We start from the raw sequence: 18563 nt of genomic DNA on the forward strand, positions 1-18563 counted from the left end.
ACAGCATCTTACTATGTGGATGGACAGTGACTGCAATGGGGGGGGAGGGTACTTGATAATATGGGTGAATGTTGAAACAACAATGTTGCTCATGTGAAACCTTCATAAGACTGTATATCAATGATAACTTAATCAAAAAAATTTTTTTGGCATTACTTATTTATTAGCTAATTTCCTCATTGTAGGCAAAATTGAAGTTCCTATGGCCAGGATCCTCACCTGAACCTAAGCCACTTGATGATATAATTGGCCTACTGCTAGGCTACTGCTTTCACACCCATAGGCAATGAGCTGTTATTAACTGAGTCACTATATAAAGAGCTCTTCCCAGTGCTCTGGACAGAGGCAGAGAGGAAGGACAATTGCAGACCTGCAGACTGTTGGATGCAGATGTAATTCTAGTGCTTGACCTATCTCCAGGAGAACCAGGGTAATAAACCCCTTTACCCCAAGAACGTTCCATTGTCATTCCTCTGTCTCAGTGAATCCATAGTGAACTTGCCTGGGGCTGAAACCCAGTGGCAAGACCCTCATCAACTATTTAGTTATCCTGAGATACAATTTGTACATATCTTAGCTTTAGTCTCCTAGGAAGCAGAATGTTGAGACATGAGCTTTATTGGGGTCCTAGGGACAGAGAAGGCAGAGAGCCAATTCAAAAGAGCCTCACCCAATAAACTACTGCTTCAGCACCTGATTAGTTGATTCTGTGTGACTTGATTGCTGAGAAGTGATACAGACTGAGTCTCAGGATAGTTCATCATCAGGGAGAAGGGAGGAATATTAATTTACCTACTTCTAGTCCCCCACTGGTGTTTTGTTAGACCATGAAGCATTAAGTCGCCCACTTTCAGAATACTGTATACATAGGTACCTAGATAGTTTCCATGGATTCCCACACTGGCTTTAACAGAAAAGCACTGAGGTGGGAGATAGGCGATGGTTATTTCAGGTTGTTCCTGCATGAAGTTGGATAGAGCCAACCTAGAACTTGTTGCTGCAGAAGTGGCTGGAGTAATGGACAGGTGAGACAGAGAGAATCTGAAGGGGTATCTAAAAAGTGTTAGATACAGTCCAAAAAAGGCAGTAAAATGTGTAATTCTTTCCTCTTATAAATAACCAGTTCTATTGCATCTGCAGAGGTAACCAATGTTTACTCAAGTTTTATTATAACTCTTAGAGTTATAATACATATGTATTTGGTATGTTTCAATTAATTGCAGTTATTTTTCTCACTGTTGTTCAGTTTATCCCACTCTGGTCAGTGGGTGCTTCTGCAAGTTGGTTCCAGATTCCATTTGATGTAAACTGTTCACTTTTGATAGCTCCCTTGCTTTCTGAATTGACAAGATATTCCAGGCTTATTGTGGATACTTCTTGCTTCTGACCTAAAATCAACCACAACTACAGGTAGATCTAGTTCCTTTTAGGGAAAAATGGTATTCAGAGACCATGATCTGGGAACTAGGAGTGTTTATTTCTACCAAGTTGGTCACTGTTTGGTGGGCATTTTGAGTAACTAGACCTTTGAAAAAGATTTCAAGAGAATTATATCACAAGTTCTAAAATGTAATTCCAATTCAAATTTAACTTTGCCTAACTTCTTTGACTTTATCTCTTTTATACTGAAAAATCTTGATTCTTAAGGACACTAACATAATTACTACTAACATTATTACTGAAAAGTAGGTTATTATTATTTTTTAACATTTTCTTCATCCCTTAGGGTATATACCTAAGGGATGAAGAGTTAAATAATATTGTTTTGAAGTCATCTGATGTAATTTCCCTTTATATGGTTAAGTCACTAACTTAATACCTACATTCATTTATTGCCTCTTGTTTTTTAAACTTTTGACTTAATTTTTTTGTAATTTCTATTCCAAAATCAAATATAAAAACAAGATACAGAGAAGTCTAGCTTCTATCATTGTATTTTCCATCTTCTTACTTCTCTCCCAAATAGATAACTATTTTAATAATTTATCTTTACACTTAAAAGAAAAATAAATGCATTATGTTTGCATCCCTGCTATCGTAAACAATAGCATACCAATACACCTTTATTCATCTTGCTAACATACTGTTTCTGATAAACTGTTCATCTTCTTAAAAACTGCACTGTCCTCCAGGCTCAGTCTACCCACTTCTTAGAATAACTTGTTGATAGGAGACCCAGACGTCTAAACTAAATGAACTTGAGTTTTATAAGAGGCACTGTTATTCACTCCATTACTACTGGCAAAGGTTTGTGTAGGGAGGAGGGCTTGGCAGTCATATGCAGAGCTGTCTTGAATGAAGGCATGACCTCCCCAGTACTTTTTTTTTTTTTTTTTTTTTTGTGTGTGTGTGTGTGTGTAGTAAATTACACGTAACATAAAACCGACCATTTAAACCATTTATAGACATAAATTCACTGGCATCAAGTACATTCACATTATTGTACAACTAACACCACCACCCTTCTCCAGAACTTTTTCATCATCCCAAGAGGAGAACTCTGCACCCGTTAAACACTAACTCCCCGTTGTCTTGCCAGGATTTTTAACAAGACTAAATGGAAGGAGCACCTGCTTTCCAGTTGCAGGCTTGGGCACTAGAAAGATTCTGCCTTCCCGGCCAGGGATTCCGCTGTGATTAAGCGGGTTCCGGGGTTAATATTCACTACCGCACCTATTGTCCCAGCGGGAGGAACCGGTATTTCCGGACTGGGGCCACAGACCCTGTGATGCAGGCTAAGGGAGAGGTTGGTGGAGGAGGGGAACGGAAGCTGACCATAAAAGTTAACTTTCCACCAAAATTCTTAACCTGCCTCCCTTCCCCCCCACCAAACAAAAAACACGACCCCCCCAACACCATCAAACACCCACAAAGGCCCACAGCATCCCTATCTGTGGTCTTTGGAAAGGTAGCGGAGCTACCCCCTTCCTTGCCCACAGCGCTGGGGAGGACCAGAAAGCCAACCTACGCAGAAGAAGGCAGCACAGCGAGGTCCCTCGCCCTTGGGTGGGAAGAAAGCTCAGCGGTAGTTTCGCGGAGAAGGAAAGACTCAGGGTAGTGGGCGCCCTGGCTCGAGAGACAAGGCGGTGGCGGTGGCCGCAGCCCCTGCCCCACCGCTGGGTGGCGTATGAGCACCCCCACCTCAGGCCTTCCCGACACCCCAAATAGTAGCGCTGCATTAAGCTGCGTGTCCTTCCCGGGCTTGCGCGCCTGGCACCCTCGGGGTCTCAAGCAAGCAAGTGACAGCCGCTGCCCACTGCCGTCACCCCTCCTGCCGCCGCTTTCTGGCTCGCCGCCGCCCAACTCCCCCTGCCTCCACATTGGATATTCCTCCAAACAGGAAATAGCCTGAGTCACAATAATACAGAGGAGCAGCGGCCGAGGCCACTCGCACCCGCCCACTCCCAGGGCAGCCTGCAGCCCTTCGGCTCCGGCGAGGCGCCATCAGCGGCGAGCGCGAGGAGCGCAGGGGACGCCAGCGCAGCCGCAGGCGCCGTGCCGAAGCGCGCCCCAGCGCCGCCCGGACCCCGCCGCCCGCCTCCAGGCGAGTACCCTTCTCTCTCGCTCCTCCGCCCCGGAGCGCCAAAGGGGCGTCCGGGCGCTGCCCGCCGCCCGGCCGGAGGAGCCGCCCTGGCGCGCCAGCTCTGGCTCGGGCGTCGCCGGGACGCCTCCCTCCTGTCCCCACTTTGGCGAGGGAGGCATTTGCGGGGTATGACGGGGCGCTTGCGCTCTGGATGGGTCGTGCAGCCAGAGGTGAGGGCAACTCGAGTAAATGCGAGTGATGCCACCGTCCCCCTTACCCCCCAGATCTCCCTGTGGATTCGGGGTGTACTTTATTGGGCACTGTTTTTTTCCTCTCTGGGGATGCTTAACTGACTTTTGCCTCATCCTCCTGGGGTACAACAGTGCACAGCTGGGTTTCTCTTGGGGAATCGTCTGGAAATAGGTTCAAGCGCGCACCTGTGTCAGCTACAGGTGACTGAGAGCCACCGTCTTTTCCCTACCTGGCCTGGCGTCCTCTCCTGCAGGGAATGGGAACTGTTTACTGTTTCACTTTCTGTTGAGCGTCTCTTTAGCCAGATAAAAGGCCTCTGAGTTTCTGTTGGCGCAGCCAGTGTTTGCAGTAACTGGAGGGGACACGAGCCGGTGCCTAGGGTTTACACAGGCCGAGGGAGGAGCTGCTAGTTCAAGCAGGTGGGGTCCGCCTGCGCTGCCAGCCAAGTCTCAGCTGCGGGGTGTGAAAGCTCCGCACACCTGAGAGCCCGACTGTACAGTCCCGAGGCGCTCGCCTGCCCGTGCAACCCGCCGAGCGGTGGTGTTGGAGAACTTTTGTTGTTTCTCTGCAGTTTCTGACCCTTATGTAAGGGAGGTGCCGAGCTTGTCACGTGCTGGGCGTTGTCTGTTTTAAAGGGCTGCATTGCAAGGTTCTTCTATAGGGAATTTAGTCAAAACTGAGTTGGAAATCTTTATGTTGGATAAAGGCCACTGAATTCCAGGCATTCTTCGAGCTTGAGAATGGTATTTCAAGATTGTTCTGAAGTCTGCGGTAAGGACTTTTCTACAAGAAACCGCCTCTGCCTGCTATCCTTATCGTTTGTGACGGCTTCCTTGTCCCGGAGGTGGAGGTACTCCGGAGACACCCCTTCAGGCAGACCTTGCCAAGTTTCCCAACGCTTTTTAATTAATGGTGGTTGGTAGGTAAGTTTCGTCGTTAACCAATTCACTTGAAAAGATAGGATCAGCCCTCTGCATTTCCTGGTGAAGGGACAGTGGTTCTAGATGGGTCCGCTGACTGGGTGACAGTCTGTTTACTTCGAGTGCTCTGAGGCCTTGCTGTTCCTAGTGAGGTCGCGACCGCCCTGGAGTCACACAGCATCTCAGGCCCCACCCAGACCTGCTGAATCAAGATCCCCAGGGGATCATTTGCATATTAACGTTTAAGTGGTGCTGGCCTAGATTACCTTGGGGTGAAGTTTCCTGTCCTGTGTAAGGAAGTGATTTACAATACATTTCCGTACACTTTCATCCCCTACATTTGGACCTTCATTTGGCCAGACTAGGACAAACTTGATTGTTTCTAGGTGATGGCTTCAAGGATGTCAGGTTCTTTAGCAAAATTTTGGAATGTGTATTCTTTTATTATTGTTACGATAAAATATACGTAACATAATTGACCATTCCAACCATTTTTAAGTGTACTGTTCAGTAGCATTAGGTACATTCACAGTGCTGTACAACTATCACCACTGTCCATTTCCAGAATTTTCTTAGTCCCAAACAGAAACTCATTAAAAATACCCTATTCCCTGCCTCCTCAGCTTCTGAGGTTCTGGATACTTTAAATGATATTTTTGGTAAGGTAAAGAAAAGGTTGAATAGGAATGTAAAGCAAAAGTAGTATAGTGTTTGCAGAATATGAACAAACATTTGGAGATTTCTGGATCTCTCTCCGGGTGGACATGGCACTATTGCTCAGGTTCTTAAGAATACATATGCTTTTTAAAAAAAATAGAGACAACCCCATGAGCATTTCCTTTTTGGTTTGGCTGGAAAGGGAGCTACCCAGGGCTCAGATTGCACTAATTAACTACATATGGTAATAAGTACATGCCCAGTAAAAATCTATCCCTGCACTTCTATTAACTGGCTTTATTTAGGTGTCCTGTTTATATTAGGTTTAGTTTTTTTAAACGGTGACTCAAACTCATTTTTGAAACTAGTTGTAATAAACCTTGATGAAAAAAAGTTCTTTCTGATAAATATAGACCACTGCAAGAGTTCAGGAAGATTGAGGTAATTTTCCCAAATCCCCCAAACTATTCTGCCTCTGCTTTAGTATTAAATGATTCAAATGATCCAACAACATTATTTCTAGTTGTAAAAATGTTTGTATAATTTAGAAAAACTCTGTAACAATGAAAGTCATATGCATTTGCTTAAAATTGTCCAGCTTGTGATTCGAGGACATACTTTTCATGATGACAAAGATGTGAACTGGTGAACTAATATAAATCGTTTCATTTCATGTTATATATAGATCAAGAATGTTAAACATAGATGATCAGAGATAGTGGGAAGAATTAATAAGTAGCTGAGTAGTGGGAGATCCTTTAAATTCATCCCAGATCCTTTTTTCTCTTTCTAAGACACCCTTGATTTTTGTTATGACTTTCATTAGAATGAGGCTGTCAATTTGTAGGAAGGAACTTACAACTTCCTTTGATTGAAAAGTCCCTTTGAAATGTTTAATGACGATATTTCGAATGGGCAAGATCGGACAGGAAATTCTTCTTCAAGAACCTTTTGAATTTACAGAATTTCAGATTATTTCCTTTGAATTCCAGTAAGGCAAAAGAGAAAAGGTTTCTCTTCCTTCACTGTGTTCACATCTGAAATAGCAATACAGTTCATCTTTTTATTTGGTGAACAAATGCTATTTTGTAGTCCACACATAAGAAAAGAAATTCCTTAGAAAGTGTCCAATGAGTGATTTTTATCAGCGATTCAATGATGCCTGGGGAATCATTTGGGGAGGTCTGTAAAAATGGAAAGTAACCCAGACCTACTAAGTGAGAATCTCTGCATTGCAATATTTAGGTGATTCCAAAATATGATTAGGATTGTAAGTCACTAGAGTAAATACACACAAGCTAAGACAGTGAAAAATTAATCTAAAGGTACATAAGAGCATAATTTTATATTAAATTTGAAGTAAGATTAATAATTATTCTTTAAAATTGTGTAGCCATTATTTCAGGTTTGGCAGATCTTATCAACCACTTTTGATGTTGATCATCACTCTTGAGATTTGAGGTTTAGAATCCTGAATGTCTAGAAGAACTTACTGGTCTCCATGGGGAGAGAGATCAAGGGATCAGACCGTTTGATTTGGCATCAGTGAACATTTGTTGAGTGCCTGTTGTGAACAGGCATTTTCAGATATATTTCTATGAAATCTTTATGAGGACCTTGAGAAAGGTATCTCTTTGTTTCCTCATTTTACAGGTGAGAAAACTTCAGCCAACCTTGGTCTTCCTGCTATAGACTATGGTTCTTTCCATGGCCCTTCCATGTGGAATAATAAATCCACATCCACTAATTCCCCTTCACATCCAAGAAGCTATGTACTTCTCAGTATCTTTCGGAACATCAGGTACTACATGTACTAGGGCTCTGAGGCAATAAAAAGATGAGCTGGACTGAAATTAATTCCAGAAGAGCAAAGGGTTCTTTCCATGGACCACCAGACCTCTGATGAGTGAGCACCTAGATTACAGGTGGCGTAAATGGAGGATTAGTGTAGCTAACTAGTCCAGTCCCTGGAAAATCAAATCATGGGCATTCTCCTTACAGAGATTTGTCAGCTGGCACTGGCCAATCCCCTCACTCCCCCACCCTAAGCACCTAAGTGTCTATGGATTGGCCTGTTCTGGACAGTATGTGGTCCTGTATGTCTGGCTTGTTTCACTTAGCATATGTTTCCAAGGTTTATCTACATGAATGTAGATAACATACATGAAGTGCATATCAGTGCCTCTCTCTTTTTATTGCCAAATAATATTCCATTGTATGTATTTACCACATTTGATTGATACAGATTCCCCAATTGATGGACATTTAGGTTACCTCTTTTTTGGTTATTAATATTATTTTATATATTAAAATGATATTAAGAATAATGCTGCTGTGAGCATTCATGTACAAGCTTTCATGTGTACATATAGTTTCATTTCTTTTGAAAGGCATATACCTATAAGTGGAAAGAAAGCATGGTAACTCTATATTTAACATTTCAGGAATTGTTGGGCTGGTTTCCAAAGTGGCTACACCAGTCTTTAATCCTATGAACAATGTATGAGGCTTTTGGTTTCTCCACATCCTCATCAACACTTACTGTTTGTTTTTTTTATCTTAGTCATACTATCATACTAGTTGGTGTGAAGTGGTTTTGATTCACATTTCTCTGATGGCAAATAGTGAACATCTTTACATGTGCTTATTTATTAGACCATTTGTTCTTGACTTTTTAAAAATTTAATTATTTCTAGATGAAGGAAAATCAATTTTGGGTAAATTTTCTAAGTTCAGTGGTTTAGAAGAATACTGAATATGTAAATTTAGCCCTTTGCTCTTTTGAAATTTATTTCAGTTTTGGCTCATCTTTTTAGTTGCCTTAGGACCTAGTGCATGTAGTATCTAATGTTCCAAAGGATTTGAGTGAAGAGTTAATGAATACATAGCTTCTTGGAGATAAAGGGGAGTAAATAGGAAGGGGCTTAATATTCTACATGCTGATTTAATGCATACTAAAAACTCATGCATCTCTCAAGTGTTAGTAACACACCAAACCTTCATTGGTACCAGTGGTAGACATTTTAAACACTTTAACTGAAATATTGTTTGATCTTACATTGATGTGGGTAAAGCTGGCGTTCCTATGGCCAGGATCCCCACCTGAACATAAACTACTTGATGATGTAATTGGCCTACTGCTAGGCTACTGCTTCCACACCCATAGGCAATAAGCTATTGTTGACTGAGTCACTGTATAGAAACCTCTGCCCATTGTTGTGAGCAGAGGCAGAGAGGAAAGAGGATTGCAGACCTGCAGACTGTTGGATGCTGATGTAGTTACAGTGCTCAGCCTGTTGCCAGGTTATAAACCCTTTTACCCCAAGAATGTTCCATTGCCATTCCTCAGTCTCGCTGAATCCACAGTGAACTTGCCTGGGGCTGAAACCTATTGGCAAGAAAGTTGGTTAACATTTGTCCATTCTACTTATTAAAATGTACAGTAACATACTTTAAAAAAACATTAAGAAATTATTTATGAATATATAAAATACATTGTTCACATATTCTCTTAGGGTGTCCTTTATTTTATTTTCATGTACTCCCAAACAAGGTGGACCGATGGACACTTTTACATGAGTTAGTACGTTTTTGTTCTTTCTGTCCTAAGCTTCATAGTGTTTTTTTCTCAATAGCCGTATGAAGAATTACCTTCATGCTCTGCAGTCATAACTCAATCACAATTCTATTAAATACTTGTTGTGTTTTGGAGGCGCACCATATTGAACTTGTGCTCTCTGATCTTGTGTTACTGGTAAATAAGGTAGCTTTATGAAAACTAGGGAAATCAGCTGCCCTGAGAAAAAGGAAAATGACTTTGCTTTTGAGAACTGGTTGAGATGCCACGGAATAAGCACATGGAGGCATATAGTGCAGGGTTCTGAAACGTTATTGGCCTGTGTCTGAATCACCTGGAGGGCTTGTTAAACCACATGTCATAGGCTCCACTTCCTGAGTGTTTACTTTCTGACTCAGTATGTCTGGGCTGGGCTGAGAATCTGCTTCTGGAACAGGTACCAGGTGATGATGCCTCTGCTCATCCAGGACCCCGTTTTGAGAACCAGTGGTTTGAGGCATCTGGATGCATCAGACTGAAGCAAGAAGGAGGAGAGGGACAGGGCTGGAGGTTAGCATGCCTGTTCTGTGCATACAGGAGCGTGGAGCCAGTGGTACTGTGGTATTGTGCAAGGGGTTATTGACAAGTGCAGGGAACTGAAATGTAGGGTAAGGTGGGGAGGGTGGCTGGAAGAGAAGCCTCTGAGATGAGGAAGAAAGGGGCGGAGTGTCACAAACTCTGTATAAACAGGGTAGTGAGGACCTGTCTGGGTATTGGAGGCAGAGGAGGGGCTGGGCTGTCACTGGGATGGTAGGTGGACCTGGGCAGGCCTGGCCTTTCCACCAGTCTCAGAAAGCAAGGTGGGGTTCAGCATTACTGGGAGGGGGAATGTGCTGCTCAGGGCCACAGGGTCAAGCGTGGACTTTCCTCCTAAGACAAGGAACCCTTTTAATCCTTCAGGCCACAGTCCTGGTCATGACTGACCAGTCTCCCCCTCCTTGCCTGATAATCATAACCTAGAACCATGGTGAGCTTTGTAAGCCAGAGGCAAGAGGCCTTTGTGCAACAGTGACTGTGCATGTTTAGTTTTTCTCCTTTAATGCATTTAATAGTTTTAAGATCTGTGCTGTCATGGCATCTAGTCTCCTTAGCATAATGTGGTTTAAGCCGATTCTGAGAGCGGGTGCTGACAGTCCTTATTGTGAAGGTCAGGTGTGCTGCAGAAAAGAAATCCAAGAATGGTGGCAGTCCACTGCTTACTGGGTCTTCTATAATTGAGTTGTATTCTGCCCTTCCTGCTGCTGTCACAAAGGCAAGGCAATGTCCCCTAATTGTATTTTATATTTTATTTTAAAGGAATCCTCATTGTATCTGAGGATGTAAAGCATTTCTCTTGGGTTTCCAAAAAGGCTGAAGCCCACCCCCAAGGTATTCTGTTATCATTTGGGGGCACCTGTTAGCAGAGCAAGAGGGTTTTACAGAGTGGTTGTAAACTGACTACCCAGCTCCGCCTGGCACTTGGTGGTGTGGTCTGGAGCTGAATGGCAGCTACGAGCTTACAGTTGCCTCACTGCCCCCTCCCTTTCAGCCAGTTGCATACTTTTACGTTCCTGCCTGGCTCCTGTGGGCTCTGGGTGTGTGATTCCTCTGCCCAATGGACAGGACTGGACAGGAAGTATTTCACAATCCTGCTTTTGCGGAGAGACAGTGTCGTGGAATCCCCAAGACCACCCCTAGTTTCAGGGTTTGCTAGGAGGACTCACAGGACTTAGCATAGAGCTGTACACACCACTGGAGTATTCTGGGAAAAGGGTACAAAGTAAAATCAGCCCAGGGAAAAGATCCCTGGAACAAAGTCTGAGGAAACCGAGTACAAGCTTCCAAGTGCCCTGTCCCGGTGCAGTCACATGGAACAGGCTGGCTTCCAACAGCAACGAGTTGGGACAACACATGTGAAATGTTACCAGCCACATGGAAGTTCACCAAAGACTCAGTGCCTCAGGTTTTTCCTGGGAACTTGTTTGTTACACTGGCATCCTCTGTATAGTGTGTACCAAAAGTTCAGTATCCCAGAAGGAAAACAGGTGTTTAGTGTAAACTACATTGTTTGTACAGTTTAGGAATAGTGAGCCACTCTTAATCAGTCCTGAGAGTGGTGGGAAACTTTCCCCAAATCAAAGTTACCAGACTCTAGCCTAGGACCAATCTTGTATGCAGTCCTTTCAAAGGATGCTCGCTGTTCTGTGCTCAGGTGGGGATGAGGATGGAAGGTGAGGATGGGGACAGGAGTCCTTGCACCTGCAGAAGGGGTCTGTCCATGTAGCTTCAGAGTCTGGGACTGCACGAGCTTTTCTCCCTGTGACTGAAGTGGGAGAGGGCAGGAGTGAACTCATGGTTTCAGGATGATACCTGGGATTCTTTCACTACAGGACTAGAGAAGGGCAGTAGAGCACATTGGAAGAGTTCGAGGCCCTGTTCATTCATGCGTTCATTCGTTGTTCACACAAGCTACTGATACCTATATTCTGCCAGGCACTGTGCCAGGTGCTAGGCATACAGTGGTGAGCAGAGCAGTCTCTTTCCTCATGAGACCCATGTTCTAGAGGGAGACAGAAAAGAGGCAATTACATTTTATTATTATAGGGACATACCAAGGGCCCCATGGTGCCTACCCAGAGTGTCAGAAGGCATGAATTTTGTGTTCACACAGACCTGGGTGGGAATCACACCTCTACTACTTATTACTGGTATGGCCTCGGGGAGGTTACAGAGTCACCTGGTGCCTGAGTGTCTTCATCTGAAAACAGGGAGGTTTCCTATTTACCTCTTATGGTCATCATGAAAGTCAAACAAGGTAATGTGTATTGAGCACTTCTCTCAGTGGCTGGCAGTTTGGAGATGTTCACTATAGAATAGTTTAGTGACATCTAGCAAGGAGAAGGGTGTGTTAGCTGGAGGGAATGGCCTCTGCCTTAGCCTCACTGTGCACAGCCTGATGACAGAAGACATACCTGCCTCCCGCCAGCCCTGGGCTCACAGGTACACCACAGGCCGCCTTCCTGCCAGCTCACTCCACTTACTGGTCTGAGAATCTCTTTGCTGTTTCTCTTTTCTGGCTCTTGGGGCTGCTTTTCCATCTGCCTCAGATGCCTCAGATTCTTTTGTCAGCCTGAGGAATGTCTACTCACTAAAACCTAACTCAAGTATCTGTGAAGACTTTCCCAAACCAGGATCCTCAGAATTGTCCACCCCATCCTTTGTCCCATCACTGTTCCATGGTCACTCCCATCCCTTTTACCACCTGCTGGGTTGAAATTACTTTTTGCTCCATTAGAGTGAATGGTTCTTGAGGTCATGGATGGTTGGTATTATTTGTATATTTGTATGTCCAGTATCAATCTGTGTTTGCTAGGGAGAGGCTTAGTGGTTGTCCAGGGACTCAATGAATGAATGAATGAGTGTTGGATTGGACTAGAAAACCCAACAGGAAATGGGCATAATGTCAGCAAATAGGTCTCTGCCCTCAGAGCAGAACATACAGTCTAGAGCGGGAGGCAGATAGTAAACAAGTACATGCAAATATATAGCTGGAGACTGAGATGTCACACGTGGTTTGGCAGCAGGTGACGGGATATGGGACTGGGAGAAATGGGGTCCGAATGTTGATACTGTGGGCAGTGTGTGGTTATCTCCTGGAGCCTGTGTGTGTTGGAAGCTGGAAGGACTGGTCAGGCAGAGAGCTACTCCAGGAGAGCCAGGAGTCCTCCAGATGGGGATAGATGGGCAGATCAAAGGATATAGCACCTCCGCTGGAGAAGGGTAGGACTGAGAGGAGATCTAAGTAGACCCTTGAAAGTTGAGGTGGTCCACTCCAGAGCACAGGAACTGGGGTTGAGGAACTCATGGTTGATTGAGGACGTGGCACCAGTGAGTTGGATTTAGGACCTTAGTTCACTCTAGCTTCCATAACAAGATATAGACTGGATGGCTTACACAACAGACATTTATTGTCACAGTTCTGGAGGCTAGAAATCTGCTATCGGGGTGCTAGCATGGTCAGGTTCTTGGTGGGGGGCCACCTTCCTGGCTTGCAGAAGGCGCCATTTCCCTGTGTGCTCACATGGCCTTTCCTAAGTAGATGTGATGGGGACAGTGAGTAACCTCTTCTCTTCCTGTTCTTATGAGGGCACATGTTCCATCTTGAGGATCCTACCTTCATGATGTAATCTAAAGCTAATTTACCTACCAAACCACCTCCAAATACCATCACACTAGGGATTAGGGCTTCAATTTATGAATTTTGGAGCAGATACAAACATTCAGTCCATAATTACTTGGACCAATAAGTATTTGCTGAATAAATAATAATTAGGACTATCACTTTGAATGGTCCAGGCCCTAAATGTTTTGCATATACTCATTGAATTTAATTCTCAGGTTGGTGCTATTATTATCCCCTATTTCCAGGCCCTGGAGAAGTACCCAGCCACACAGCTAATTAGGGTATAAAGCTGGGATTCAAACCCAGGCAGTCTGGTTCTAGAGTGCACGGTCTTAACAGTTATACCCTGCTGTCTCTTAATTAGGAATATTATAACCCTAATAATTAATATAATAGCCCTAATATTATTGGTTATCTGTTATGTGCTGATTCTTGATCAAGGAGAGATGCTAGAGATACAGAGATGAATATGGTATCATACCTTCCTCCTGGGCTGTCACAGAATGCTCAAGGAGCTAGGCCTGTTAAAGGTAATTCTATGCAGTCTGTTAAAATGTATTGAGACCAGCAAGAAACTTTCTTTCACCTTTGTCTTGTAACTCTGGTACGTAGAGCCATTGGCAGAGGGAAGTTTTTCCCTATTTCAAATTGTCTGGTGGCTGAAAATAGACTGTTTAGGAAGTAGTGGGCTGACTCATCAAATTAAAATTTACTGTTTATTTTTAGTCGAGTGTATAATATGAGAATAATTAAATGATGGTAACAGGTACCTAAAACTTGTAATACTATCAAGATTCAATCTGAGAAAGAGTAGAAGTTTTCTTAGACTAAAAAAAGTTAACTTAGAAATGTTTTATAGGAAAATTTTAAATGAAATGACTTAAAATCTTGTGATGTTTCACAATCTTGACTATGAGGATCATATAGAAGCTCAGTGAACCTAAGAAGTAACTCCCATTTTCTGGATGTTTGTCCAGAGAGGACATAAGTTCCAAGCCCCTGGCAGGAAGGATAAAGAGGACAGTGACTCCTTGGTAGGAGGCCAGCTTGGTGATGGTGGGTCCTGGAGAAGAAGGGAAAAGGGAAAGCCTGCAGCCAGAAGGGGGCTCTGAGGTTGGGTGGGTGATACCCTCCTGTCTCAGAGGAAGCAGCACCCCCTGCCCAGGGTTCAGGGAGACCCCTCTTTTCAGGGTTTCCCCTGGGTCCCTGTTACCTTTCAATCATCCTGTCTTTCAGCCTCTGTTTTTCCCACAAAACCACTCAGCCTGGGTTTTTCTGGTTCTTTAGTTGTGTGTTAAAGAAGTTGTAGCTGCCTGGGTGGATCAGAAGTGTATTAAGTGCACCTTGCTCTTGCCTGCAGAGAAATGAGGATTGAAGAGGGTTTCTTGAAGCGGTATTGGGAATAGAAAAAGAAAGACAGCTAGAAGAGATGAAAAGGGAAGGAGGGAGGGATGGTATCCATTGAATGCATGTACAACATCTCATTTATTATTAAAGCCACCCCTGGGTTGTGGTCTTAAGAATTCCAGTTTTACAGATGATGAAATAGGTTCAGAAGAGGCAAGTAGCTTGTCCAAGATCACAAGGTGTTAAACAGCAGAGGTGGGATTTCCATCTAAGTACAGCTGTCCTTCCCTGTGTCATGGGGTTGGTGTGATTGGGTACTACAGGCATGGGGGAGGATGTCCAGGTCTTGTGTCAGGTGAACCAGGAAGAGGGTACAAGAAATAGGAAAAGGCAAGAGGCAGCTGCTGGAGGCTGAGCAGTGGGTTTTGTCAAATGTGTATTGGGCTGGCGGGGAGGACAAGAGTAGAATGACAGATTTAGTGGCATCCAGTTGAAGGTAATAGTTTAACTAAACCCAGTAGTGAGTGCATTCTGAGGATGACTGTGAAGAGAGGAGACTAGCTTGGGCTGAGGCTGGTGAACACAGGGGAGCCATAGCTAACCATGAACTCTTTGGTAATTCTTTGACCTCATGTGGCCTGTTTTTCTTACAGTGTTCTGATGGATCACCTGAGCAGCAAATATGTAAATACACCTTATATGTGAAGGTGTTGAGGAGATGGGGAATGAAATGACTTGCATGTCATAGGTTTGTTTGTAGTAGAGCTAAAAAAAGAAAAATAGCTGTTTCTCTGACTCTTCTGTTTTTAGTTAAGGCTTTTTCCCAGCTCCCTGAAAAGCAGACCACATCCTGTAAAATACCCCGTTTGGGGTGTTAGTTCCATTTCCATTTTTGTACTTGCATTTTTACTGTTCAGGAACATTGAAATACCCAGTGAAGAAAGATGTCCACCCTTTTCCTCCAGCAGAAATAAAGTAGAAGTAATCAGTTCAAAGGGAATGTCAATCTGATCTTTTACTTTTTATGTTCAACTTTTTCAGAAAGAGAACTTGAGCATCTTTACTTGAAAGCTCTATATTTAAAGACATTTAAAAAATAAATTAATGATTTTTAGTCAGATAATTGTAGTTGTAAAGAATTTCTAGAATTCTGGGAATTAACCAAATAAATGCATATTTATAAAAAATCCTACAATTATTAAGAAAATGCCACATAAGTACATATCTGGATGGGGTATTCTGGTTAGATTTTTTGTGTGTGTTTACTGTCTTTATGAAGGAGTTCACACAAAGAGGACAGTTTTTATAAGATGAACAAATAAATCAGAAAACTGAACAATCTCTTTTAGGCAACAGAGGTAAATTCTTTCTTACTATTGCTAAGACAGAATTTTTTTTTCTAATGAGAAACCCAACTTTAGTTTTGTGTGAGATATCATAGATGAAAATCACTTTGTAAGAGCTGTGTGTTAAATGCACCAAAAATTCCTATAGAAAATGAAACTTTAAAACGTGCCATTTATACAGTATTACATCACTTTCACTGTAGTAAAACAGTTTCCAGTGGGTGACAAGTTGAACCTGATTTTTTTGTTGTTAGCTCAGGCTTCATTTCTTATTTGAGAGGGTTGTATAGTAATTTTTATCACGTGTCTTTAGACATACAGTTTGTTAGAACAAAGACTGTTGTGTAAGTATAATTACATCTTCCTGTATGATTAAATGAGGGCTGTATTGAGGCTTTTTTGCAGCAGTGGCAGCTGAAGCCAACCATGTTCAGCCCATAAAAGAATTCCTGTGACTAACTGGTACTAATTGTTTGCAGACCAACCAGTGGGAGTAATATTCATGAACACTATGGAAATGAAATATTCCAAGACTTATCCAATGGCTTATCCCCGTGTTTTCACCACTTAACTGTGGTCAGATTATAATAACTGTGTAATCAGGCCAAGTAAAGTGGGAGCCCTTAGTCTTCTGTTGTTATTGGAAGACAACTTAGCACTCATCTGTTCAGACTTCTCATCTTACAAGTGGGGAAAATGGAGGCGTATGGATCAGTTTAAGGGTTAAGTCACTAACCTTCAAATGTTTTGCTCACACCTCCTATCAGATTTTTTAAGTACACCCTACCACATACGTGAGTGTATTAATTTCTAAATGATATATCACAGTGTAATTTAAAATACATTTTTTCCAAAGTAAATAGTATACATATTTAAAAACTTGAATTTTTAATGGATGAGAGAAAAAAGGAAAGAGATGATTTAATAGTTTCTTTCCACACCCTGAAGATTGTTGGTGTGAATCCCAATTTAGAGACTCATGATTTATGTCATTAGGGTTTAAAAAAAAGAAAGACAAAGAAAGTTGCTATTGAGGAAAGAGAGACTCTAGTGGAAGGGTTCAAGATTTGGGGGGATGAGGACGGGTTTGGGATATTCACTCACTGTGGGTATTTAGGTTAATCAGGATCACCTCATAATGACTCCTGCATCCACTTCACTTCCTTTTTATATAGAGTTTTAGGTAAGGAACAGTTCAACTCCTGTAGAATATTAAATAAAAAATAAAAAATACTTGAAGAAGTCAGTCAGGGAGGTGTGGGTCAACATTTTCAGAGTGACAGAAACTCAGCTAAAACTAAATTTCACAGAATTTTACAAAAGTTAATTTATTAGCTTTAATACAAGTGTAACTGAGATCTCCTGGGATTCCAGTGGCCTTAGCCTAACTTGATCCAGAATCTCAAATGATGTTGTCATTCCTTTTGATACTGTTTTTCTCAACTACGGTTGACCCTTGAACAATGGATTTGAGCTGTGTGGACCACATATGCATAAGTTTTTTTCAATAAATATATTGGAGAATTTTTTTGAGATATGTGATAGTTCGAAAAAATATTTTCTTTAGCTTATTGTAAGAATACAGTATATAATACATAAAACATACAAAATATGTGCTAATCAACTGTTCATGTTATTAGTAAGGCTTCCAGTCAACAGTAGGCTATTCGTAGTTAAGTTTTGGGGGAGTCAAAAAGTTATAAGCAGATTTTTTTTCCAATTAACAACAGCCAACAGTTTTTTATTTTCTCCATGAAATTGGTTACTTCAGAAGTGCATATGCCATGTATTTTTTTTAAAGAGCTATGAAGTCAATTATTTTATAGTACAGCAGCCTATAATCCCACATTCTAGCTAAATTTTAACAAGGTGGTTTGTTATATCCTTATAAATGTTTGCCCTTTTTTATTAAGGTATCATTGATATACACTCTTATGAAGTTTTCACATGGAAAACAATGTTGTTATTACATTCACCCATATTATCAAATACCCCCATATACAACTGAAGTCACTGTCCATCAGTGTAGTAAGATGCCACAGAGAAGTTACTTGTCTTCTCTGTGCTACACTGTCTTCCCTGTGACCCCACACACACCATGTGTACTAATCATAATACCCCTCAATCCCCTTTTCCCTCCATCCTCACCTACCCTTCCTCACCCCTCCCCTTTGGTAACCAGTAGTCCCTTCTTGGAGTCTGTGAATCTGCTGCTGTTTTGTTCCTTCAGTTTTGCTTCATCATTATACTCCACAAATGAAGGGAATCATTTGGTACTTGTCTTTCTCTGCCTGACTTATTTCACTGAGCATAATACCCTCTAGCTCCATCCATGTTGTTGCAAATGGTAGGATTTCTTTCTTTCTTATGGCTGAATAGTATTCCATTGTGTATATGTACCACATCTTCTTTATCCATTCATTTACTGATGGACACTTAGGTTGCTTCTGTATCTTGGCTATTGTTAATAGTGATGCAATAAACTATATGCAGATTTTTTTACTCTGCGAGGGTGGTGCCCAGAACCCCTGCATTGGTCAAGGGTCCACTGTACAAGTGGTAGGCTGCCTTCACATGGTGGGGAATTTGAGAGCCAACAGCTCTGGCAGCCTATCAGCCCTGACTAGCAGCTCCAATGGAAAAAGGGCATTTCCCTCAGAATGTCATATTTTCATCCCAGGAGAAACTGTACCTTGACCCATTAGGTGGGCCACTGTGATGGATGGGTCCACCTTCAGCC

General features: G+C 42.5%; 1 protein-coding gene across 3 annotated transcripts in view; it reads left to right on the forward strand.

The window, feature by feature from the left end:
• Window positions 1-3208: 3208 nt before the first annotated feature.
• TJP2 (tight junction protein 2) overlaps window positions 3209-18563 on the forward strand; it is a 108294-nt gene continuing 92939 nt past the window's right edge. The window contains exon 1 of one of the 3 annotated variants that reach the window (XM_073228626.1): window positions 3209-3544. Coding sequence is in view for 1 of the 3 variants with exons in the window: in XM_017659043.3 (XP_017514532.2) it covers window positions 4685-4698 (14 nt within the window). In the remaining 2 variants the exon portion in view is untranslated. Of the gene's footprint in view, window positions 3545-4400; window positions 4699-18563 lie in introns of those variants that run through there. The other 2 variants (XM_017659048.3, XM_017659043.3) reach the window with 2 other exon arrangements.

The sequence above is a fragment of the Manis javanica genome, chromosome 2, assembly GCF_040802235.1.
Source record: "Manis javanica isolate MJ-LG chromosome 2, MJ_LKY, whole genome shotgun sequence".
Lineage (NCBI taxonomy): Eukaryota > Metazoa > Chordata > Mammalia > Pholidota > Manidae > Manis > Manis javanica.